A 26,716-nucleotide genomic window follows, 5' to 3' on the forward strand; every position below is an offset into this window, starting at 1 on the left:
TTTTTACGACCTGATTTTTATAGAAAGAAGCATTCATTAGTGAATAATTCGCACTGTATGATCTGTTTAAGCCCCTTGAGTTGCCGATGATGCCTGCTTTGTTTAACATGTGATGCTAAAATGTGCCATATAAAGTGTGGTAAAAGTCTGTATATTGGTGACTGTCGGTTGGGTATGGTAAACGTCTGGGACCAGTGCGTATTGAAAATTTTAACGTCCCCTCCTGGTAATCCGGAAAATCTGCTCATCTGGGAGGTCCGTGACTCCCTGCATTCTGGATTAACCCCTTGACTGTGGATTTCCTACAAGAAGACATCAGCAAGCTACAGGAAAGGTGCAAAAAGTGGCTGCTACAATTCAATGAAGAAAAATGTAAAGTCCTGCACCTTGGGAGGGGATATCCAGCACACCAATACTACATGGGAAACACTCCACTATCCACCACAGAGGCAGAGAAAGACATGGGACTATATATTACCAGGCGACCAGTGAAAGCCAAATCCCTGCCAATCGCAGTGGACGGGTTAAAGGACTTTTACTGAATATATTTCCACAAGACACTAACCATGTTGATTAGGACGTCGCCCACTCTGGACACGATGGGCTCCTCCAGTCTCCGCTTCTTCATGGCCTGGTTGAAGGTGACATGGATCTCCAGCATCTCATCCAGGTTGGGGAAGAGCAGGTCCAGGTTTTGTTTAGAGAGGAGTCCTGCTTCTGACATCGGCACTTGGAAGAGGTGTTTTAAGACCTTTAAGACCCGTACATGTGTTCTCTCCGTGTGGAACAGCTCTGCGGAGGGAGATTGAGGTCAGGGCGAGATAGTACACAGATGATGTGTGTTGTGTGTGTGGTGTGTGTGTATGTGTGTGTGTGTGTTTAAGATGTGGTTGGTTGTGCTCTCACTCTCTCTCTCTCTCTGTACGGTATATGTATTTAGGTATAATGTAAGTATTTAGGTATGAGGTAAGTATGAGGCCAACATCATACCCATGTTGCAAAAGAAGTCCAGAGATAAGGTTGTCAAAATAAGAAAAAAATGTGAGTGGTTCAACAAAGGTATTCAACTGAAGCAAAAGGCACCTGACTGAAAAAAATAAACCAGCCAGTGATAATCTTGTCCTCACTAAAGCCAGACAGGATCATAATTTTCCCAAACAAATCTTCTACTAATAAATTGAGTCCAAGGAGTGGTTTGTAAAGTATCAAGACAACTCTCCACCCGAAATTGACAACTCTCTTGGCCACTCGTCTATATTTCTTTTGTGGGAGAAGTGATAAGTGGCTTTTTTCCCATTAATTTTTGTCCTTGAGCTGCATCCTTTACTGCAAAAAATATATGATTGAAAATAAGACTGAAAAAGGCAATGCTTGAATAAAGTGACCGAGACATTAAACTTTTTCTTTTCTTTTTTTTTACAATTTTTTTTCTTAATGAGTAAGGTTTAGCGTGAGACATTAAGCTTTTTCTTCTTCTTCTTCTTTTTTTTACAATTTTTTTTCTTAATGAGTAAGGTTTAGCATGAGACATTAAACTTTTTCTTTTTTTTTACTATTTTTTTTCTTAATGAGTAAGGTTTAGCATGAGACATTAAGCTTTTTCTTCTTCTTTTTTTTTACAATTTTTTTTCTTAATGAGTAAGGTTCAGCGTGAGACATCAAACTTTTTCTTCTTCTTTTTTTTTACAAATTTTTTTCTTAATGAGTAAGGTTTAGTGTGAGACAAACTTTTTCTTCTTTTTTTTTTACAATTTTTTTCTTAATGAGTAAGGTTTAGCATGAGACATTAAACTTTTACTTCTTCTTTTTTTTTTACTATTTTTTTTCTTAATGAGTAAGGTTCAGCGTGACTCACCATTGATAGTGTCTTGCCTCTTGCGGTCCTTGGGCTTGAGCTTCTTGATCTCTTCGATGGGCACCAGTTTCTGCCAGTTGGGAAGGTCCGCCTCCGACTCGATGTCTGAATCGTTCAAGAGGACCGGCGCAGGGAGGGGCGCGTCGCGGGACACGTGCTCCAAGGAGTGGCTGGGGCTCTCCAGGCTGGGGGAAGGGAGGGAGTCACTAATCGGCTATTTGTATTACTTCAGCAACACAACAGTGCAGTCAGTCTTCCTTAACACAACAGGTGATCCAGCCCTCCTACCAATGCCATAACAAACCCAAAAGTGATCCAACAGGAGTCACTCACTGGCTATTTGTATTATCCCAGCAACACAAGAGTTCAGTCAGTCTTCCTTAACACAATAGGTGATCCAGCCCTCCTAAAAATGCCTTAACAAACCCAAAAGTGATCTAACAGGGAGTCACTAATCGGCTATTTGTATTACCCCAACAACACAACAGTTCAGTCAGTCTTCCTTAACACTGCTTCGGCGACACAACAGGTGATCCAGCCCTCCTACCAATGCCTCAACGAACCCAAAAGTGATCTAACCCTTCCACTCCCTGCCCAAACCCTTCAACTCCCTGCCCAAAACCCCTCAAGTCCATTCAGCCTCTCTCACATCGCCCCATTCACACTGCCATCGACCTAACCTTCCAACAAGAGATTCATTCATGCACTCTTTTCCAGCCTCGCCAAGACACACTGGAGGCCACCCGGGGCTTTATTCTGGTCACGCTTGCAGAAAACACCGCTCACCCTTTTTTTTTTTTTTGGTTTATCGCAAAAGTAACAAATTGCTATATATAAAAAAAAATAACTTAGTCCGGTGATCACTGTCTTTGATTATTCCACTTCATCATGTTTGTGCTGGCTGGTGCGCTACTCGATTCATATTCATATTTGTTAAATTGTCAGAAAAGGCACGTATGGCTCTTACGACTACAAGGGGTATTCAAGCGTTTCAACAGCCGGGACCGTTCAGTGTTTGAAGGCTGCTTCCAGAGTTTCACCACCCAAGGACTGTTCGGTAGTCTTGGTCTGTGCTGATGGTTTGGCTCAGCAAGATCGCCAGTCAGCGACCGGGCTCCATGTCAACGCAAGAGCCCACGCCCACAAGAGGGGTCGGGTCTCCCATATCCTTTCGAAGGGCCTGAACCGGAAGTGGTGTAAGAAATTTCCGGAAGTGATGTACAGCGTTTTCTTATCAGGGCAACAAACAGGATAGACTCATGAGCAACAGACTGGAGGCAACGCAAGACATTCACTGCGCGGGAGGGACGGCTCGGCGGGCAAATAGCTCCACCCTAGGCTTCCGGATGAGATATCTCTGCAAATCCCACTGATTATTAATAGTAAGGCTGATGCTCAACGCTGGTTTGAGAGAAGGGGGGCTGGTATTCGAGGAACAAGCAAGCTGTTTCGTTGAGAGGAGGAAAGACTGTGAAGTGAAATAAGCAACAGAAGCATTCACACACCATTAGCTCCCTCCTCAAGGCCACACCGTCCGCCCGGCCACAGCCTCTGCCCAAGCGTGCGGGGCCCAGACAGGGAAAAGATGGTTCGGAATTGATGAGTTTTTCGGCGAGCGAAACAACCCGAGCCCCAAACCTTTCCCTCTCGTGCTGTATGGACGCAGAAGGGAGCGAGGCTTACAAGACGCACCTCAGGGGATGTGGCTGATAATTTCCAAGACCTTAATGTGACAATATTATTGTCATCCATCATTAAAATACGTAATAACCATTATATAAATATTTTCTTATATTATCATTATTATGATCATCTTTGTCCTCCAGTGTCCCCATAACGTGAGTGCGGGTCGCTTGACACACCCATACAGTGGCGGCGTAGGCCTCGGGGCTAGCCAGGGCAGGGGGGAAGGAGGGGCAGGGGAGGCATTTCGCCCGGTGACTGCGAGCCTTCATTATCAGTGGTGATCAATACTCCCTCCCGCTGAACCCGCTCCCCCTCCGAGGTGACCCGCCCCCGGCCCGCCCCGCCGAGGAAGCGGCCCTCCGTCACCTCGCCACCCTCAGGTGGGGTGGCTTCCTTCCTCCCCGGCGACACGCGCGGCCGCTGCCCGCTGCGGCGCCGCGAGGTCTGAGGTGAAGCCTCGCTCTAGTGTTAACAATGCTGTCAATATTGAAGGATTCTCATTAGAGATTTTAGTGATTTTTGTTGATTAACGGAGAGGACCGCACGGACGAGGTGTTGCCAACGCGGATGACCAAGGACCTGGCAACACTGCGGACACCTCGCTCCGCCACTGCCTAACTTCGGCACCCTGGACCCCATGACACACCCGACCTGCGGGTCCCAGCTGACCCCTAGCCCACGCTGACCACTCAGCCATGTCTGGCGCCCAAACTGAGCCCTGGACCAAGAGCTGACCACACACCCTCAACACTGGGACCTGTGCTGACCCCATAAACCGAACTCCGGGACAGCGGCACTGACCAAATACACCAAGGGACTACAACGTGACCTAAGGGCCGGATCACCCCCCCCCCCTCTCTCTCTCTCTCTCTCTCTCTCTCTCTCTCTCTCTCTCTCTCTCTGAGCTAGAAATTGTCCTAATGACTAGACAATTTGGTTTGAAATTATTTGTCAGTAAAATAATGCCACATATTTCTGGCAACGCTTTCATTAAAGAGACTGAGTGCTAAATGAATATATAGTAAACTGTTACTTATAATTATCTGAATTCAATCCTTCAACTCGTGTGTTTACTCATCCTTATCAATGACATTTTCAACAACTCTACAAACATGATCACCAACCAACAGCGACATCTAACTACAGCCACGAGCGGCAACACTGAACACGTGGACACGCCCGCGGTGGGCAGAGGAACACCAACGCAAGGATTATGGACCTTGTACTTAACTACCTGTGGACAAGGAGTGAAACCTTGTCTATTTTTGTGTGATAAAAGGAACACTTCCTTCCTATTAATCTCTGTGCAAGGATCTACCTGCTCACGGTGGCCTCTGTCCACCTGTGTGCAAGGTTAAGAACACTGTCTGTGTGTAAGGGAATGGCCACAAGGCCCCGGCACTCACCTCGGTGAAAGACTTGAGTTGGATGAACTGCCGGAGTTATCCGGGATGAGGCTGGAGTCCGCGTCCACATCGCTGGGAAAGAAACAATCTATGAGTCAAACGCTTCAGGCCTCCGCACACTAAGTCTTACACATGAAGCCACTCAGACCCCATAACCACACGGGCCCAGCCCCGCAGGCAGACCAACTTAGCCTAATAACAAATTCCACGCAGACGTTACAACACACGAACCAGGCGCTACAGCATCACCTCGGGCCCACAGCATGCACGGCCCTCCCACTCCTCGGCACACACGCCAAACTCAGCCAGAACGTTCTCCCCCAGGCGCCCAGTGACCTGACCTAATACCCCTAATTAACCTCTTTTCCAGGTTCGCATCGGGAGCTTTTTTTCTATTCGTTCTCACTTTTTCCAATTCACCCGTCCATAATGCCCCCCTCATCCGGCTGCCCCCCCCCCCCCCCCCCCCATCTCACACCACCCTCATCCCTGCTGCCCTCCCCCCTCATCTCACACCACCCTCATCCCTGCTGCCCTTCCCCCCCATCTCACACCACCCTCATCCCTGCTGCCCCCCCCCCCCCATCTCCCCCCACCCTCATCCCTGCTGCCCCCCCCCCCCCCTTTACATCACTCATTCCTCCCCACCCGTTAATTCAACAAGTCTTCGGTTTCAACACATGTAGGAAAAAAAATACAATCCCATGACGGCCCTCGCACGCACACCCACCCACACCCACACACCGTAGCTCGTGTCACCATCACCGCCCCTTTATTCCCGGAAGACTCGAACACAGCGTTGGTCACTCACGAGCGGGCGAGTCCCCATTCACCGGAGACTCCCGGGATACTGACACGGAGAGGACAGGCAAAGGATTTTACTGCTTTGAATGCGTCTTTTTTATGTTTCTTTGAGGCTTTCTGTGATGACGTGTGAAGGCTGGATTGTATACGCGTCACGCCCGGTGTTCATGCCCTGGATGTGTTGTCTCAAATCTTAAAAATGCAAACGAATGCGATTTTGAGCAGAAAAAGGCTGGCCATTGAGACAAAGCTCGCATCAGTTGTTTATTTCTCCGCCAGTAACTCTTGAACGGTGCTATAGTCTGTTCAGAGCATGAAGTCGGTTCAGGGTGGAGCTGGTATCGTCGTTTACCTCTACCCATGCTGCCAAATCAGCCTTCGTACATGCGTCTCTCTCTTATTTCCCATCCATATTTTATATATTCTGTATATAGTAAAGGAAGCTACATAGTACAATGAGTGTCAATGTTTAGGATTATAACAAGGATTTGCATAAATTCTATGACATGTGGCAGCAATTTTTTCCCATGTTGCCACGTTGTGGTGGTGGTAGTGGTGGTCGGTGTGTCCCCCTAGGTCCCTCCCCCGGGTCGAGAGGGAGAGAGAGGGAGAGAGAGAGAGATAAACAGGTGGGTTGTGGGTGGGTAGGCCGGGAGAGAGTGCTAATCTGATAATTGGCGGTCGAACTGGCAGCGCTGCACTCATGGGAATTCTGGAATCTGCCACACCTTGAACCGACTTCATGCTCCGAACAGACTATAAATGTGACTCTGGCTCGCTCGGCCACAAAAGAACTCACCGTGTTCCATCTGCTGTGTCTAATGGCGCACATACATCAGACCCAGGACTCAAACTTTTGGAGAATAATGGATAGTAACGAAAAGAAAAATACGACTCCACACTACAGCATCCGTGTGGTGATCAAGAGTTTGTGATGCAACACGCGAGGCTTCCCTTTGCGACACTCTGCAGGGCGAAGGACGTGATGGGACGGGACCTTTGACGCACCTCAGCCATGACGCCGCCCGTCATGGTGACCGTTTCACCAGGCCATGACGCTGCCCGTCATGGTGACCGTTTCACCAGGCCATGACGCTGCCCGTCATGGTGACCGCTGCGCCAGGCCATGACGCTGCCCGTCATGGTGACCGTTTCACCAGGCCATGACGCTGCCCGTCATGGTGACCGTTTCACCAGGCCATGACGCTGCCCGTCATGGTGACCGTTTCACCAGGCCATGACGCTGCCCGTCATGGTGACCGTTTCACCAGGCCATGACGCTGCCCGTCATGGTGACCGTTTCACCAGGCCATGACGCTGCCCGTCATGGTGACCGCTGCGCCAGGCCATGACGCTGGCCGTCATGGTGACCGCTGCGCCAGGCCATGACGCTGCCCATCATGGTGACCGCTGCGCCAGGCCATGACGCTGCCCGTCATGGTGACCGCTGCGCCAGGCCATGACGCTGCCCGTCATGGTGACCGCTGCGCCAGGCCATGACGCTGCCCGTCATGGTGACCGCTGCGCCAGGCCATGACGCTGCCCGTCATGGTGACCGCTGCGCCAGGCCATGACGCTGCCCGTCATGGTGACCGCTGCACCAGGCCATGACGCTGCCCGTCATGGTGACCGCTGCACCAGGCCATGACGCTGCCCGTCATGGTGACCGCTGCGCCAGGCCATGACGCTGCCCGTCATGGTGACCGCTGCGCCAGGCCATAACGCTGCCCGTCATGGTGACCGCTGCGCCAGGCCATGACGCTGCCCGTCATGGTGACCGCTGCGCCAGGCCATGACGCTGCCCGTCTTGGTGCTGCCGAGCCCCAACACTGCTCGGCACAAGGCGTCACCACTGGGCTTTAGGCTTCCTGTACCTGTGCTCACCTGACAGATTCCGATATTTTCTCGCCATTCCCTCTATTCCAAGCAATCTCATCAGTACTTTCAGAAACACGTTTTCTCAGGTAGCGTGACTTCACTGCCCCGTCCTCTTTTCTCCACCTCATTCCCTCTTATAGAGGGGTTGCACTGACGTCACACCGCTTCGCTTTTGTTTTAGGAAAAACAACTGTCAGCCATTTTGGGAGGCAAGAGCGATCAGCTGAGCCCCTGCCCCCTGATGATGGCTGGCCCGTGCCTCCCGTCTTCATGACACAATCTAAGTGAATATGCAAAAAATCTGGACAGTGAGGCTAGGCTTCGTTATATAACTATCCATGAGGCTGCCAAATGATGATGGACATACAGTATCTACATTCATTATCAAACTTCAAGATATATTTTATGATAAGAACAATGAATATATGACTAATTTAACCCCGGGCATCCCCGGGCGGTGTTTAGTAAGAGCATAAGAACGTAAGGGGTTCGCAAAAAGCCCACTGACCTATACTTGGCAGCCCCTGTCTACCTACCGCGAGTGGCAGTGTAGCACCTATCAGTAACAGTAATAGATGGCCCACTAACACCCACACCCACACAGTAATAGATGGACACTAACACCCACACCCACACAGTAATAGATGGCCACTAACACCCACACCCACACAGTAATAGATGGACACTAACACCCACACCCACACAGTAATAGATGGACACTAACACCCACAGTCACACAGTAATAGATGGGCCACTAACACCCACACCCACACAGTAATAGATGGACACTAACACCCACACCCACACAGTAATAGATGGCCCACTAACACCCACACCCACACAGTAATAGATGGCCCACTAACACCCACACCCACACAGTAATAGATGGCCCACTAACACCCACACCCACACAGTAATAGATGGCCCACTAACATCCACACCCACACAGCAATAGATGGGCCACTAACACCCACACCCACACAGTAATAGATGGACACTAACACCCACACCCACACAGTAATAGATGGACACTAACACCCACACCCACACAGTAATAGATGGACACTAACACCCACACCCACACAGTAATAGATGGACACTAACACCCACACCCACACAGTAATAGATGGACACTAACACCCACACCCACACAGTAATAGATGGACACTAACACCCACACCCACACAGTAATAGATGGGCCACTAACACCCACACCCACACAGTAATAGATGGACACTAACACCCACACCCACACAGTAATAGATGGACACTAACACCCACACCCACACAGTAATAGATGGACACTAACACCCACACCCACACAGTAATAGATGGACACTAACACCCACACCCACACAGTAATAGATGGACACTAACACCCACACCCACACAGTAATAGATGGACACTAACACCCACACCCACACAGTAATAGATGGACACTAACACACCCACACCCACACAGTAATAGATGGACACTAACACCCACACCCACACAGTAATAGATGGACACTAACACACCCACCCACACAGTAATAGATGGACACTAACACCCACACCCACACAGTAATAGATGGACACTAACACCCACACCCACACAGTAATAGATGGACACTAACACACCCACCCACACAGTAATAGATGGACACTAACACACCCACACCCACACAGTAATAGATGGACACAAACACCCACACCCACACAGTAATAGATGGACACTAACACCCACACCCACACAGTAATAGATGGACACTAACACCCACACCCACACAGTAATAGATGGACACTAACACACCCACCCACACAGTAATAGATGGACACTAACACCCACACCCACACAGTAATAGATGGGCCACTAACACACCCACCCACACAGTAACAGATGGACACTAACACCCACACCCACACAGTAACAGATGGGCCACTAACACACCCATCCACAGAGTAACAGATGGACACTAACACACACACCAACACAGTAATAGATGGGCCACTAACACAAACACCATCACAGTAACATGGCGGGGAAAAGCTGAGGAGCTCTCTTGCGGTAAATGTCTGTCTCCCAAAATGGCGGGCCTTTGCGGGGCAGCTGAGAAGTGATCAGCTGATCGCTGCTGATGACGTCACGTGCAACCCCTCTAGAGGCTAAAGTGTTCATTTTAGCGGGACTCATCATAACTGTGGGCTGCTGTGCCACACTAAGGACCTCTGCGTCACCTGACAGTCTTGGGTACAATGTGTGCCTTCCCTGTCCAGCATCATTTACCTCTGTTGGAGGAGTCCCGGCACGGAGACTCCTGCGGCCCAGATCTATGGTGAGGGAGAAGAACGGCAGCCGCATCAACCCACACGGCCAGCCGGACACTCCATTCTTGAGGAGCCACGAGTCGCGGAAGACGGACGGACACCTCAGCAAGACAGTGGGTTAGTCTGTTACTTCAACTTTGTGAGCGGGTGTGGCTGCAGTACCGTTCCCGCTGCCCCGGCCACACCAGGGCAGGAGAGTTGATCCACGTCCGAAAAGCCTTGATCCACGTGTCCTGAGCCTGCCTCACACCTCAGACACTCCGTTTTAGATTCACTTAACGATTTAATGCATCATTTTCTTTTACCTCAAAATAATTAACAGCCATACATCTTTGGGAGGACTTCTGTGTTCGAAGATGTTTCCCTGTTCATCCCAGGAATCTCTTACCACCCTGTGCCTGGGTTCAGAGCTCCCAACCTCCGGCCGCTGCTTCAGGTCGGGGAGCAAACGGGGCAGAGAATGGTGGCTCCTCCCGCTGGGGGCAGACGGGACACTCTCCTTGAAGCCCGCTCACTGAGGGCACTTTTTAACAGAACAAATGAAGCCGTAGAGGAGATACTTCAAAATGACCCGAGCACCCTCTTGACACATTGGTAAAATGAGACAAAAGGACACGCCGAGGAGTCTGAGGGAGCCAAGGGAGCAGCGGTGGCCTTCGTAGACGAGCGTTGCCTTTCCATTTCCTGCCGTGGCGGGGAGCAGATCACCTCCGTCCCTCAAGATACACTCGTCTAGTTAAGGTAAAGCCCCTGGTAACTTGGTAAGGCCGAGGCTCAACGGGGGGAGGGGGCAGAAGAGAGGGCCGGCGCAGGCGTGTGGGACCGTGGCAGTGTGTCTCGTGTGTTCCATGTGGGTGGTGGCGGTGCAGGGAGGGCCAAGATGGTGGCGTGGGTGTGGCTGTGGCGCGGGAGGGACAGGGATGTGGGCGTTGCGATGGGGTGCTGTGGGTGTGCGGGTGTGTGTGTGGCAGTGGTGGTGTGTGTGTGTGTGTGTGTGTGTGTGTGTGTGTGAGGGAGGGGATGGGGAGGTGTGTATGGGAGGTGTGTGTATGGGAGGGGTGTGGGTGTGGGTGTGTCGTGGGTGTGGGTGTGTCGTGGGTGTGGGTGTGGCGTGGGTGTTTTGCGGCCACAACACAGCCCTCTGGTGAGCCTCGTAAAGGGAGTGTGATATTCAGAAGGGAGTGATAAGGGAAAGTAATAGGCTTCCTTTCCCTTCCCTTCCCTCCCCTGTCCACCCCACCCACCACCACAACGGACCCCTTCCCTTCCCCACACAAAAGAGCCTTTCCCTTCACCACACAGAGCCTTTCCCTTCCCACTCCTTTCCCACGCAACGGAGCCCTTCCCATCCCTTCCTTTCCCCACACAACGGAGCCCTTCCCTTCCCTATACAACGGACACCATCCTTTCCCTTCCCATCCCTTCCTTTTCCCACAGAGCCTTTCCCTTCCCCACACAACAGAGTCCATCCCATCCTTCCCCACACAACAGAGCCCATCCCATCTCTTCCTTTTCCCACACAGAGCCTTTCCCTTCCCCACACAAAAGCCTCTCCCTTCCCCACACAAGAGCCTTTCCCTTCCCCACACAAGAGCCTTTCCCTTCCCCACACAAGAGCCTTTCCCTTCCCCACACAAGAGCCTTTCCCTTCCCCACACAAGAGCCTTTCCCTTCCCCACACAAGAGCCTTTCCCTTCCCCACACAAGAGTCCTTCCCTTCCCTTCCCACATGCATCTCTCCCTTTCGCTCACCACACGGCTCATTCCCCTCACTGTCTGCCTCTCCACACGATTCCTTTCATATCCTCCTCTTCTCGTCCGCTACCTCACCTCCACCCGTGTTCTCCCTTTCCAGCATTTCCCCTTTCTTCCTCACCTCTCCCTTTCCTCCTTCCACCCATGTAGTCTCTCCACCTATGGCATATCTCCCTTCTATCCCACCCTGCTATCAATCCTCCATCTCCTCCACCTATTCCAGACGCCACAAATACGTTTTATCCACAACGCAAACCTATCTCCTCCCTCCCCATCTCCTATCGTCCTCCTATTCCACTCTGCCACTATTCTTCCACTTCGTTTTCCTATTCCAAACGCCACACTCCCTCGCCCCCCACCCCTCTTCTGCCCCTCAAACCCATCTACTCTCTCATCCTCTTCTACAGACTATTCCTTCATTTGTCTCCCTCAACCAGCTCTGCCCTACATCTCCTCCCTCCCTCCCTCCCGCGCCCCTCCATTCATAACCAGGTGATGATGCCTTCGAGTAAGAGATGGAGGGGAAAGGAGGGAAAGGGGGGAGGGGGGAGATGTGTGGAGGGTTGCATATGGTGAGGCAGCATAAATGGCAAGTTGACAGAATGGAGGCTGGTGCTGGAGGGGGTGGGGAGGGGAGGGGGCTGGGGTGCGTGCTGGGGTGTGGGGAGGGGTGGAAGGTCCCATGGGGTGCAGCAGCGGCCGAGCCAATGTCAACCTCACGACGATTGCCAGCATTGCACGAACCCCCCCACACACCCCTCCCCACCCCACCCCACACGTAACCTCACCCCATCCACAAAACCAATCACCCCTAACCTAAGCTCCCCATTGCACCCCACCCCAACCCTATCAGCACCTCACCCCACCCACCAAACCCAACACCCCTAGCTTAAGCTCCCCACTTCATCCCACCCCAACCCTATCAGCACTCCACCCCACACGTAACCTCACCCCACCCACCCTGACCACCACTAACTAAACCTGCTCCCACCCACAAAACCCAGCACCCCTAACCTAGGCTCCCCATTTCACCCCACCCCAACCCTATCAGAACTTCACCCCACACGTAACCTCACCCCACCCATCCCGACCAGCACTCTAGATAAACCTCTCCCACCCCACACAACCCTATCACCGTTAACCTAAGCTCCCCGTTCGCCTCACCCCTCTCCTCCTTCTCCCTATACCTCAATCAGCACCTTACACCACCCCGCCTAAGCCATCCATTCACACCCATACCTCCCCCTCCTCCCCCCGCAAGCTATCACCGCCCACATCCCTCTCTCTCAACTCTATCGTATCTCCTTTTCCGATGTCTCTGTTTCCTTTCTTTCTTCTCCTTCTCCTCCTTTCTCTTCCCTTCAGTTTCCTCACAAGTCTTTTCTCTTCACCTCTCGTGCGCTTTCTCCCCTACCCCCTCTTCTTCCCCTCCCTCTCCTCCTCCTCCCCCCTATCGTCCACCAGCCACCCTCCCCTCCCAACCTCACCATAAGAGAGGGCAAATATCTAAGAGGGTAAGAGGGGAGGGAAAGGGACACCAACAGCAGCTTCCCCACCCCCCCTTACCCTGTTTCCCCTTCCCTCCGCTCCCCCAATGACTCACGCACCATCACCCCAACCTCACCCCCAACCCTCTCCCCCTCCCTCGGTCAGGCGATAAGTATAGACTGATGCACGTTGGGTAAATATAATGATCTGGGAGGGAGGAGAGAGAGAGAGAGAGAGAGAGAGAGAGAGAGAGAGAGAGAGAGAGAGAGAGAGAGAGAGAGAGAGAGAGAGAGAGAGAGAGAGAGAGAGAGAGAGAGAGAGAGAGAGAGAGAGAGAGAGAGAGAGAGAGAGAGAGAGAGAGAGGGCATATCCAGTCATTGCTTCTGCTATTAATACCCAACACATAACACCTACTACTACGCGGTTTCTGCTGTAATGACAAAACTATTCTTGGGGCTCGTGCGGGGCGGCGGGTTAAGGTGACACGAGCGAGGGGAGGAGGCGGCGGCGGAGGATGAGGAGGAGGACAGATACCTTCCTAATAGCCCTCCATTGTGCAATAAAAGATCCCCAATGGCGCTGATACAGGTCCTTCAGTGTGCCTGGGAGGGAGTGCAACGCAGTCAAGTGAAGGTCTGCCCTCAGCCCTGTTACTACCAAGCTTGCAATATATGTTAAGCTTGTTCTGTCTATGCCTATGTCTAAGCTTGCCCTCAGCCCTGTTACTACCAAGCTTGCAATATATGTTAAGCTTGTTCTATCTATGCCTATTTCTAAGCTTGCTCTCAGCCCTGTTACTACCAAGCTTGCAATATATGTTTTCCTTAAGCTTGTTCTGTCTATGCCTATTTCTAAGCTTGACCTGTCTATGTCTTACTACCAAGCTTGCCATACATATTTCCGTTAAGCTTGTTCTATCTATGCCTATTTCTAAGCTTGACCTGCCTATGTCTTACTACCAAGCTTGCCATACATATTTCCATTAAGCTTGTTCTATCTATGCCTATTTCTAAGCTTGACCTGCCTATGTCTATTTCTACTAAGCTTGTCCTACCTATGTCTACTACTAACCTTGCCTTGCCTGTTATTCTGTTTAGCTTGCCCTGCCTATGTCAAGTTCTATTAAGCTTGCCCTACATATGTAAAGTTCTGTTAAGCTTGCCCTACTTATGTGTTTCTATCAAGCTTGCCCTTTCTGTTATTCCATTAAGCTTACTACTCTGCCTACGTCTTTCTATTAAGCTTATCCTGCCTCTGTCTATTTATATTAAGCTTGCCCTGTCCTAAGCCCTATTTCTGTTGAGTTTGTCCTGTTTGTGAATATCTATTAAGCTTGTACTGTCCTAAGCCCTATTTCTTCGAGCTTGTCCTGTTTGTGTATATCGATTAAGCTTGCCCTGCCTATGTGTACTTCTACTAAGCTTGCCCTCTGTGTATTTCTATTAAGCTTGCCCTGCCTATGTGTACTTTTACTAAGGTTGCCCTCTGTGTATTTCTATTAAGCTTGCCCTGCCTATGTCTTTCAATTAAGCTTGTCCTACCTGTCTGTTTCCACAAAGCTTGTCTATTTCTGTTAAGCTTGTCCTGAGGTGCCGTGGCGAAGGAAAGGCGCTAAGGAGAAAGGAGGGAGAGAAGGATGATGATAAGGAGGAGGAGGAGGAGGAGGAGGAGGAGGAGGAGGTTGTTTTCGTGGTGATGTAGCGACGACGAAGAAGGAAAAAAAAAATGGATGGACTGAATGGGCAATGGAAGGAAGGAGAAAACAATAAAATGCAAAGGATATTCTCTCTCTCTCTCTCTCTCTCTCTCTCTCTCTCTCTCTCTCTCTCTCTCTCTCTCTCTCTCTCTCTCTCTCTCTCTCTCTCACTCTCTCACACACACACACGCACTATCTATAATTATACCACGTGCCCTGCGTCAAAATGCGGCGAAATAACTAACTAAACAGAGTAAAAATAAATAAGAGAAACAAAACCAAACTAAACTGATGGGACGATGGAGTTACGAGGCAAGGAAGACGCTGCAGAAATAGGTGACGGACGTGACGGAGATAGCGGAGGAGACGAAAGCCGAAGAACGTTAGAGCGAAGATAACAGGGAAGGAAAAGGAGAAGAAAAAAAAAGGAAGGTAAGGAAACATGCAAAGGGTATGGTTAAAGGTGTGACACGTAGACATAGTGAACGTGTCCTATACTTGTTGTTGTTGTTAAAAATATAGATAGGTAGATAGTTAGTAACGAAGACAAACGGCGAAGATAATAGGGAAGAAAAAGGAGAAGAAAAAAAAATGAAGGTAAGGAAACGTAGTATGCAAAGGGTATGGTTAAAGGTGTGACGCGTAGACATAGTGAACGTGTCCTATACTTGTTGTTGTTGTTAAAAATATAGCTAGGTAGATAGATAGATAGTGACGGAGACAAACGGCGAAGATAATAGGGAAGAAAAAGGAGAAAAAGGGAAGGTAAGGAAACGTAATATGCAAAGGGTTTGGTTAAAGGTGTGACGCGTAGACATAGTGAACGTGTCCTATACTTGTTGTTGTTGTCGAAATATAGATAGGTAGATAGATAGTGACGGAGACAAAAGGCGAAGATAATAGGGAAGAAAAAGGGGAAAAAGGGAAGGTAAGGAAACATATGCAAAGGGTATGGTTAGAGGTGTGACGCGTAGACATAGTGAACGTGTCCTATGCTTGTTGTAGATGTTTTTGATAGATAAATACATAGATATAGATAGATAGTGTTTAATTCGGGTTCAGAGATGACCCGATTGTGTTAGGTTCGTGGAAGGAAGGAAGGAAGGAAGTCTAAGTTTGCGGTGTCCATGTAAGGTGTGTGTGCGTGTGTGTGTGTGTGTGTGTGTGTGTGTGTGTGTGTGGAGGGGGGCAGGGAGGCGGATGGAACACACTGACGCGGAATGGCAGGGCAAGAAACGCCATTCCTATAAAGGGATTTGTGATTCATAAGTGGAGCTCGACGGGACATGAAAAAATGACAGGCTTTACACCTCTCTCTCTCTCTCTCTCTCTCTCTCTCTCTCAGCACACCATTCACCTGATCATTTTCTCTCCTTCACCTCACAGTCATCAGCCGCTCACCGTCCGCCGCCTCGTTACTCTCCCAAGTACCTGTTATCTCTCTTGTCAAGTTTTCTGCTCTCCTGTACAGCACGCCTCCTCTCGTGCGACCTTCGGCGCGTACTCTGAGACGCTTTCGGCTCTCAACAACTACTTCCAAAGGCCACAAAGGAGATAAGTCGGGTTATCATGAGTGTTTTTCACGTTCATGGTGCAGAAGCCTTGTCAAGCGATCACTAGGCTCATGAAACAATCCCTGGAAATACTAACACTACCTCAACGAAAGCCGTATCAAATGTGGATGTGTACGATCCGAAATGTTTGAGATGTGCCCTGCTGTATGAGGCTCAACGTTGCCAGATTGTCGTACTATGCCTCTTATGTTTGCCGATTTCCGATCCAAAAACTGTTCATTTATATTTATCGTTAAAATAGTTAATTCTTGATGTTTCTTGGCAATAGTTAGGCGTCAGAAACCAGTAAATACTATGCTTCGAGTACGATAATCTGGCAATGTTGATAAGGCTTACTCACTCTCGAGCTATCTTCATTCCTTTATACCTTTCACTGGCAAGCTCGCGGGGACAGCCTTTTTATTCTGTCCTTACAACATTCCCACGCCTAGAGCCCGCGCCGAGGAAGCACCACGACGCCCAAGGAACTGAAATAGCTTGGGATGTATTTCGGGACTTCCTCGTCACTGTCTTCTTTGCAGGAACACGTGTGAGGTGTTGCTTTATGGCCTGCTCTATCCCTCGGTCGGGCTTCTTTCACACACACACACACACACCGCGCTCCACCAGCAAACGTTACTCTGGCCAGTCACCTCAATCGGGTGAATAACCATAAACATGTAACGGGCACAGTTATTTCCCAGCCACGTGAATCAGGTGGTGGTGGTGGTGGTGGTGGTGACGGCCGCACTCCTCGACTTTTTTTACCTCCTCGCCTCCAGCCTCGGCGCCGGCCTCTCCTTGACCAAGTTTGCATGACATCGCGCTGCAGGGGACCCTTCAACGCCGCCCCCTCCTTCGCCCAAACAAGACAGCTGGAGCCATTACTGCCGGCCCGTGCTATCGGCAGGCTGTCGCGGCGCGTCACGTGGCAGCAGACACCTGGCCGCCCCCGCCCCGGCCTGTCGCCACCTGCCGCCCTCCGTCAGGTGCGGCGCAGGTATCCTGGGGCCGTGGAGGCACGTCCCACGCCCGATCAATACTGTCCTCTGTCACGCACTCAAGACAGCTTTCCTCCTTGCCTGGAAAGTGTGACACGAGGTGCGTCACAACACTTTTACCTCGAGACTAAAACTCCATTTTTCTTCTTTATATTTATCACACACGCAGAATCATATATGCACACATACACACACACAAAATAGTGATTAGGTTGGCGAGCTCTGCTCGCAACCTGGAAGACCCGGGTTCGATTCCCGGTCGGAGTAGAGACGGGTGGGCAGTCGCCTTTAATCTGTGGGTCCTGTCCATCCAGCAGTGACTGGGTGCCGGGTGTCAGTCGGGGTTCGAGCCCCGCCTCCCGGGTGTGTGGGCGTGACGGGAGGCTCCCTCCGTGTTCCATCTGAGTGACACTTCTCGCCACATCGTCAAGGAGCCCGTCAGGAAGCTCGGGTCCTCAGGGTCGGCCATTACGGCGGTGTGCCTCGCATAACGCACGGGACGTTCCCGGGAGCCAAGCCCTGAGGCGCGGCGAGGGCCGCGGTGGAGCACACGGCCGAGCACGGCCTGGCGTGGCTCTCCTGGCTGGCCGTCGCCCGCTACTCATCCTCTGCAGCTCGGCTACTCCTGAGGGCTAGGCGGACACGCTAGAGGGGGCAGAGTAGCCGCCTGTCCCAAGGTCGCGTCAATATTTCATCTGGTGGGGCGCGGCGGCTTCCTCCCCTCCGTGCCTGGTCACAGGAGCCACGCCCCCAACGTCCCCACACACGATGAAGTCACTCTCTTCCCCCCACCCCCCCTGTTCAGGCATTTTGTCACTCACTTTTTCTCCATTTCTCTTTCTCTTACTTCCAACTAACTATCTTCGCTTTCCTTTCGCCCCTCAATTCCTTTCACTTTCCTTCCTTCCCTTTCAGTCATTTTGCCACTTCTTTTTTCTTCCTCCATTTCTCTTTCTCTCATTTCCCACTGTCTAACTATCTTCTCGTTCTGTCCATCCCTCTCTTCTGTTCCCTCTTCTTGTCACTCTTTAGTTCAGTCATTTTATCCTTCTATTTTTTGTTTCCCTTCTCCATTCTTCTGTCCCTCTCTTCTTTTCTTTCCCTGTCCCTCCTGCTCCATCTTTCTTTCCCTTCCTTTGTCTTTTTCACTCCCCAATCTCTCACTCCCCACTATTCCGACAACCCGTTCCCTTCGCCCCTCTGCTCTCTCCTCCCGCCCCGACTCCAGCACCGGCCCGCCAAGGACCTTCTTCAGCCACACACGTCTTGGTGCTCAGGTTTGAGTGTGTGTGTGTGTGTGTGTGTGTGTGTGTGTGTTTGTGTTTGAGAGAGAGAGAGAGAGAGAGAGAGAGAGAGAGAGAGAGAGAGGGCGACACAGGATGAGGATGAGGAGGAGGAGGAGGAAGTCCACAAAATCATGATGACCCAACTGCGTCCCACGAGGGCGCGGTCCTGACCTTGACCAGCTGTCCTTCCCTCCCTCCTTCCCTTCCTTCCTTCCTTCCTTCCTTCTCTCTCTCTCTCTCTCTCTCTCTCTCTCTCTCTCTCTCTCTCTCTCTCTCTCTCTATAAGACAGACAGACAGACAGACAGACAGAGAGACAGACAGACACACACACACACACACACACACACACACACACACACACACACACACACCTGCAGGAGGTAACGAGCAGCCCGTCGTTAAGGACAACGTCTCCCCAGAGTGTTCATCGCCCCCTAATCTCCCCTCTCGTTCTCCCTTTTCCCCTACACTCATCTCCCCTCTCCTCAACTCTCCTCTCGTCTCCCTTCTCCCCGCTCGTCCTAATCTCTACTTCGCACCTCTCCTTCTCCCTTCTCCCCTCTCCTCCTCCCCCTCCTCCTCCTCCTCCACTCTGGATTGTAATTGAAACTTTATAGCGGATCTTCTTTCTGTATCGTCATCCTCGTTTGCTTTCTTTCAGTGAGTCCCCCTTCTTCTTTTCCTCCCCCCTTCCTCTTCCCCTCCTCTTCTTCCCCCGCCGAGGGTAATCACCACCGACGTGTGGCCGCGGGAATGCATTAACCACTGATACATGCGCTCCCTTCCTCCCTCCCTCCCTCCCTCTCCCTCTCTCCCTCCCTTCCTCTCTTCTCTCCTATCTCCTCCCCTCCCTCCTGTTCCGCCTTTCCGCCCTTCCCTATTTTTCTTGGTTATTCCTTTCTCTTGCTTCCCACTTTCCATTTTCTCGTTCCTTCTTTCCCTCCCTTCTTCTTCTCTACATCCTTTCCACCTCCTTGTTCACTCATTCTGTCCTTCCCACTTTCTTCCTCCATTCCTCTTTCTCTTCTTACTGTCCTATTTTCTGTTCCCTCCTCCCCTTCTTTCTTCTCTCCTTCCGTCCCCTTCCGTCTTCCGCCTTTCCCTTTTCCTTCATTCCTCTTTCTCTTACTTCCTTTTATCCATATTCTCGTTCCCTTCGTCCCTCCCTTACTATTTTCTATCACGTTCCTCTTCTTCTGTTTTTCCGTAATTCTTTCTTCTGGTCAATCCTGGTCTTAAGTCACCTGACAACCTGACTCGTCCGCAGCGGTAGCAATAACACGAGGCAAGGCTCACCGTGCAGGCAACAGAAGGTGAGGGAGGCCACAGCCCACAACAGCCGCGGAGTGTCAGTGTGTGCTTGACGTCTGCAGCGCCTCCGCGATCACGTGAACGCGTGCAAGACAATCCTCCCAATGGGCCGTCTGTTTGCCCTCGAGCACTCCTCTCCTTTCCCAGACGTCTTTTCCCCTGAACTTCTCACATTTAAATATTTATTTTTTACGTGGGGCCTATTACGTGGTCGGTCCCACATCGTAATGGCGGAGGTAAGTGTTTTATAGTGGCGCCATCCTGCTTGCCTCATGCTGCTCCCCGGAGCTGTCGTCTTCGATTTTCTTTATGGAATTTATGTAGAGTCCGGGTTGGTAGATAACCTGCAGGACAGCATGTGGGTAGTCTTGGCCACTCGGTATGAGAGAAATGTCAGCTTGTAGCGGCGGGCGGGACGCGAACCCGGGTCCTCCAGGACGCCGCGCCTGCACGCTGACCACTCAGCCACCGCCTCCCCACTTCCTCCAACTAATCCTACTAATGAAACAAACGCAACGTTTTTTACTCTAGTAAATGTGAAAGCTGCTGACAAAGGGGTTGAAAAGGCTTACAAAACTTTACCGTTTCCTGCACAAAGAGAAGCAGGATTATTAATTTTTTTTTTCTCTCGGCTCAGTCCCATCCCCGCCCTTCCATTAGCGCCACGGCCAAGGTCATTCTCCAGCGGGGAAGCGGCGTGATTGGCGGACTGATTACATTAGCGTCGGGGCGGGCGCGTGAATATATGAGCGGGGGAGTGAGAGGTGAGGGAGTGAGGCAGGTAAGAGTGTGCGGCGGTGAGTGAACGGTGGAATGAAGGAGAAATTAGTTTTGCAAGGGGATGAATGAGGCAATTAAGACTGAAGTAGTGAATGAATAAGAGAATGAAGAAATTAGTTTGGAATGAATGAATGAATGCGGCAGTAAAGAGCGTTGAGAAGTGAATGAAGAACAGGATGAAGAAATGAGTTTGTGAGGAATCAATGAGGCAGTTATAGATTGAAGCAGTGAGTGAATGACATAATGAAGGAGAAATGAGCTTTAAGGGAATGAATGAATGAGGGAGCTAAGAGTATGAAGGGGTGAATGAAGAAGTGAATGAGGGAGAAATCAGCGTTGAGGGCATGACAAAAGAGCTGACAAAGTGAGGCGGTGAGTGAATAGTGAATGACAGATTGGTGAAACTCATTTGGCAAGGGAACGAAGGAGGGAACGGGGCTCAGAGTTAATAATATATGTGATAATGTGAAGTAAATCTAAGGTGTAAATTAAACGTATAAATGTGATGTGAAAGAGCAGTGAATGTAGTAGTGAATAAGGGAGTAATGAGTATCGTGTGAGGAGCAGTGAGTGAGTGAGTGAGTGAGTGAGGGAGGGAGGGAGGAGAGGACGAGTTGGTGGGTCCGCGGTGTTCCAGTCCAAACCTGACCTGGGGACCTTCGGGTGAGCTTTGGGAACACAACACAACCTCCCCCCCAGTGCCCACCCCAGCAACACAGCCCCCAGCCCCCCCACTCTCCCTATCCACACCATCACAACCCCCAGCCCCCCCACTCTCCCTATTCACACCAACACAACCCCCAGCCCCCCCACTCTCCCTATCCACACCATCACAACCCCCAGCCCCCCCACTCTCCCTATCCACACCAACACAACCCCCAGCCCCCCCACTCTCCCTATACACACCAACACAACCACAACACAACCTCTCCCCCAGTGCCCACCCCAGCAACACAGCCCCCAGCCCCCCCACTATACCTATACACAACATCACAACCCCCAGCCCCCTCACTCTCCCTATCCACACCATCACAACACCCAGCCCCCCCACTCTCCCTATCCACACCAACACAACCACCAGCCCCCCCACTCTCCCTATACACACCAACACAACCCCCAGCCCCCTCACTCTCCCTATCCACACCAACACAACCCCCAGCCCCCACTCTCCCTATCCATACCATCACATCCCCAGCCCCATAAAGCCATCCCCACCTACCTCTCCCAACAACACATAGCCCCCAGCCTCTCCCCTCCACACCCTGCAAGATAGCCCCTCCACTTCCCCTTGAACAGCCTCCAGCCCCCATCTTCCTTCCCCCCCGACAGCAGATAGCCCCAGCCCCCTACTTCTCCTCCCGACAACAGATAGCCCCAGTCCCCCTCCTCTCCTCCTGATAACAGATAGCCCCAGCCCCTCCTCTCCTCCCGACATGAGATAGCCCCAGCCCCCTCCTCTCCTCTCGACAACAGATAGCCCCCAGCCCCCTCTTCTCCCAACAACACATAGCCCCCAGCCCCCTCCCCTTACTCCCTCGAACAGCCTCCAGCCCCATTTCCCTTCCTCCGACAACACATAGCCCCCCTTCCTTTACCCCGATCCCCTCCCCTCAACAGCACCCCCGATATCCCATTTTCCTCCCCAGCAGCACTCACATACCCAACTTCCCTCACCTTCACCCCATCACCCCCTGCCTCTCACCCTGTCCCCTGCCCCCCCTGCCCTGCCCCGCTCTGGCAGGCTTCCTCTGTTGACGTCAAGAAAACCTCCGAGTGACAATCTTGCTTGCGTCTCCTGCCCAGTGTTTTGCCCTGCTACCCACTCCTCCTCCTCCTCCTCCTCCTCGCCCTCCTCCTGCTGCCGCTTCTTCTTCTTCTTCTTCTTCTTACCAGTGCGACGGCAACTCTCCCGGCGCCACCTATGCAAATGTTGGAACTACGCCACTCGCAGCCTACCACCGCCCCGCCGCTTGCCTTCTATCACCTATTCCTCCCTCTCCCTCTCCCTGGGCCATATTTTCAACCGTGTCAGACTCCCATTGCGACTATTTTTCATGGGTGGTTTTATCGTTCACGTGAGGCAGAAGTCGTGTACAGCCATCACTGAGATCCCAAAATAGTCCAATGAAAATCCCAGGAGCTTCTACAACGGGCTTTTTAAATTAGCGAACAGTGGGATCGATACGTTTAAGACTACCAGCTCCTCTCTCTCTCTCTCTCTCTCTCTCTCTCTCTCTCTCTCTCTCTCTCTCTCTCTCTCTCTCTCTCTCTCTCTCTCTCTCTCTCTCTCTCTCTCTCTCTCTCTCTCTCTTTCCTTTCCCTACTTCCTCCTCCTCCTCCTCCTCGCCTTCCCATCACCTGCCCCACGCCGCCACCTGACACCGTAACTCACCACTTGACACACACTACCGCTACTCGACACCTCGCTCGCCCCTCGCCCCCCCTTCTCGGAAAACATTCCTCCCACCTTGCTTACACAACGGTGGGCGGCGAGGCAGGGTGCTGGTGGAGGAGGAGGAGGAGGGGATTGGTAGCAGTGATGGTGGTGGTGGTGGTGGAGGAAGAGGATGGGGAGGGGTTGGTAGTAGTGGTGGTGGTGGTGGTGGTGGAGGAAGAGGATGGGGAGGGATTGAAAGTAGTGGTGGTGGTGGTGGAGGTACAATGGACTCTATATGGATTGGGGAAGATATGATGTCAGGGGATGGAAGGTTGTGATGGAGGCTGTACAATGGACCCTAAACGGAATGGGGAGGATATGCGTAAGGGGAAGGAAGGGGAGGGAGGGATAGGCTTGGCGGAGGGGTGGAGAAGAGGCCTGAAGCGGAGGAAAAGTTCAGCTGTGGGTGGAGGGAGGCTTGGAGGTGTTTCCCCTTGCACCTCCCAGCAGCTGAGGGACGGAGGTAAGAGGGGAGGGAGGGGGGAGGGGCGGGAGTCATGGCACGGCACTGGGCCACGGGTGCCAGAAGACAGTTCTCCTGTTGGCAGCGGTGCCAGGCGGGGCCATGAATGAACTACTCTCCTTCTGCCACTGTCCCGCCTCCTCTTCCTCTTCTGCCTCCTCCTCGTGCTCCTCCGTCACTCCTACATCACCTCCTCCTCCTCCTCCTCCTCCTCCTCCTCCACTGTCCTTCAATACCTCCTCCTCCTCCTCCTCCTCCTCCTCCTCCTCCACTGTCCTTCAATACCTCCTCCTCCTCCTCCACTGTCCTTCAATACCTCCTCCTCCTCCTCCTTTTTCAGCCCCACATTACCTCCTCCTCCTCCTCCTCCACTGTCCTTCAATACCTCCTCCTCCTCCTCCACTGTCCTTCAATACCTCCTCCTCCTCCTCCACTGTCCTTCAATACCTCCTCCTCCTCCTCCACTGTCCTTCAATACCTCCTCCTCCTCCAGTGTCATTCAATACCTCCCTCCTCCTCCTCCACTGTCCTTCAATACCTCCTCCTCCTCCTCCTCCACTGTCCTTCAATACCTCCTCCTCCTCCTCCACTGTCCTTCAATACCTCCTCCTCCTCCTCCACTGTCCTTCAATACCTCCTCCTCCTCCTCCTCCACTGTCCTTCAATACCTCCTCCTCCTCCTCCACTGTCCTTCAATACCTCCTCCTCCCTCCTCCTCCACTGTCCTTCAATACCTCCTCCTCCTCCACGGTCCTAGAATTCCTCCTCCTCCTCCTCCACTGTCCTTCAATACCTCCTCCTCCTCCTCCACTGTCCTTCAATACCTCCTCCTCCTCCTCCACTGTCCTTCAATACCTCCTCCTCCTCCTCCACTGTCCTTCAATACCTCCTCCTCCTCCTCCTCCTCCTTCAGCCCTACATCACCTCCTCCTCTTCCTCTACTTTCTCCACTGTCCTTCAATACCTCCTCCTCCTCCTCCTCCTTCAGCCCTACATCACCTCCTCCTCCTCTACTTTCTCCACTGTCCTTCAATACCTCCTCCTCCTCCTCCTCCTTCTCTACTTTCTCCACTGTCCTTCAATACCTCCTCCTCCTCCTCCTTCAGCCCTACATCACCTCCTCCTCTTCCTCTACTTTCTCCACTGTCCTTCAATACCTCCTCCTCCTCCTCCTCCTTCAGCCCTACATCACCTCCTCCTCTTCCTCTACTTTCTCCACTGTCCTTCAATACCTCCTCCTCCTCCTCCTCCTTCAGCCCTACATCACCTCCTCCTCTTCCTCTACTTTCTCCACTGTCCTTCAATACCTCCTCCTCCTCCTCCTCCTCCTTCAGCCCTACATCACCTCCTCCTCTTCCTCTACTTTCTTAACTGTCTTCAATACCTCCTCCTCCTCCTCCACTGTCCTTCAATACCTCCTCCTCCTCCTCCTCCTCCTCCTTCAGCCCTACATCACCTCCTCCTCTTCCTCTACTTTCTTAACTGTCTTCAATACCTCTTCCTCCTCCTCCTCCTCCTCTATCAGGCTTTAATTACTTCCTCCTCCTTCTCCTTCCTCACGACAACCATTTTCCTGCAGACTCACATTCCCCCCCTCCCCCCCAACCACCACCCAGCTCACAGCACCCCCTTCCCCCTCCCCTCCCCCCTTTGAGTACGTATACCTGTTCCGTCGACCCACAAAATCCACACTTAAACCACCACACCCACACATGATCCACCAGCTGCTCTCTCTCTCTCTCTCTCTCATTTAGGGGTCTTAGTGAGCTCTGATCTCCGTCCAAGGGCACAATGCATTCAAGCTAGAAATCGAGCTAATAGGGTACTGGGATTTATTTCAAGGAGCGTAAGCAACAGAAGCCCCGAAGTCTTCCTCAAACTATATTTAGCATTAGTTAGACCTCATCTTGACTATGCGGTTCAGTTCTGGTCACCCTACTATAGAATGGATATCAAAATGTTAGAATCGGTGCAGAGGAGGATGACTAAGATGATTCAGGGGTTGACGAGGAAAGACTCAAACAGTTAAACTTGCATTCTCTAGAAAGGCGAAGGTGCGTGGAGACATGATCGAGGTTTATAAATGGATGAAGGGCTTTAATAAGGAGACATTCATAAGGTTTTGTTGGTAAGAGAACCGGGTAGGACACGAAGTAACGGGTTTAAACTGGATAAATTCAGATTCAACAGGGACATAGGCAAAAATTGGTTTACTAATAGGGTGGTGGATGAGTGGAATAGGCTTAGCAGTCATGTGGTGAGTGCCAATACAATTGTCACATTCAAAAATAGACTAGATAAATTCATGGACAGCGATATTAGGTGGGGTTAGATACACGGGAGCTTAGGGTCAAAGGAGCTGCCTCGTACAGGCCTACCGGCCTCTTGCAGACTCCTGCGTTCTTATGTTCTTATGTTCTCTCTCTCTCTCTCTCTCTCTCTCTCTCTCTCTCTCTCTCACACACGCACAGAAGAATGAATGTTAAGAGAATCAGCCAAGTGGAATTCCTTCATATTAAAGTTCGCTAGAAATATATGAAGAAAAAACGATGATATTCTTTTATTATTATTATTATTATTATTATTATTATTATTATCATTATTATTATTATTATTATTATATCTGAGGATGAATCACAGTCAGGTGTCTTTGGGGGGTGAGGGGAAGGAAGGGAAGGGAGGGAAGGAAAGGAAGAGAGAAGGGAAACGAGGAGGGAGAGGGAGAAGAAGGGAAATGAAGAGGGAGAAGAAAGGGAAGGGAAGGGAGAGGAAGAAAGAGAAGGAAGGGGAGGGAGAGGAGAGAAGAAGGGTAAGGAAAGAAGGAAAAGAGAAGGGGAAGGAAAGGAAGAGAAGGGAAGGAAGGGTGAGTGAAAAGGGAGAGGAATGAGAGGAAATGGAAAGGGGAGAGGCAATGTGTGTGTGTGTGTGTGTGTGTGTGTGTGTGTGTGGGTGTGTGTGTGTGTGTGTGTGTGTTTCTTTTCTTTATCTTGAGTGAGGGGTGAGGGGTG

General features: G+C 51.3%; 1 protein-coding gene and 1 long non-coding RNA gene across 6 annotated transcripts in view; one reads left to right on the forward strand and one right to left on the reverse strand.

Moving 5' to 3' along the window:
* The window catches only part of LOC126983472 (rho guanine nucleotide exchange factor 11-like), a 204,507-nt gene that overhangs the window by 70,360 nt on the left and 107,431 nt on the right, over window positions 1–26,716 (reverse strand). For all 5 annotated transcript variants that reach the window (XM_050836197.1, XM_050836209.1, XM_050836186.1 and 2 more), the window contains 3 exons: window positions 4,948–5,019; window positions 1,856–2,040; window positions 566–792 (listed from right to left, as the gene is read on the reverse strand). In XM_050836197.1, coding sequence (XP_050692154.1) covers window positions 566–792; window positions 1,856–2,040; window positions 4,948–5,019 — 484 coding nt within the window. The remainder of the gene's footprint in view (window positions 1–565; window positions 793–1,855; window positions 2,041–4,947; window positions 5,020–26,716) is intronic.
* LOC126983491 (uncharacterized) lies at window positions 13,550–18,692 on the forward strand. Its single transcript, XR_007735934.1, has 3 exons — window positions 13,550–15,402; window positions 15,573–15,641; window positions 15,805–18,692. It is a non-coding gene; the product is annotated as an uncharacterized LOC126983491 (long non-coding RNA).

Source organism: Eriocheir sinensis, chromosome 5 (genome assembly GCF_024679095.1).
Source record: "Eriocheir sinensis breed Jianghai 21 chromosome 5, ASM2467909v1, whole genome shotgun sequence".
Classification (NCBI taxonomy): Eukaryota; Metazoa; Arthropoda; class Malacostraca; order Decapoda; family Varunidae; genus Eriocheir; species Eriocheir sinensis.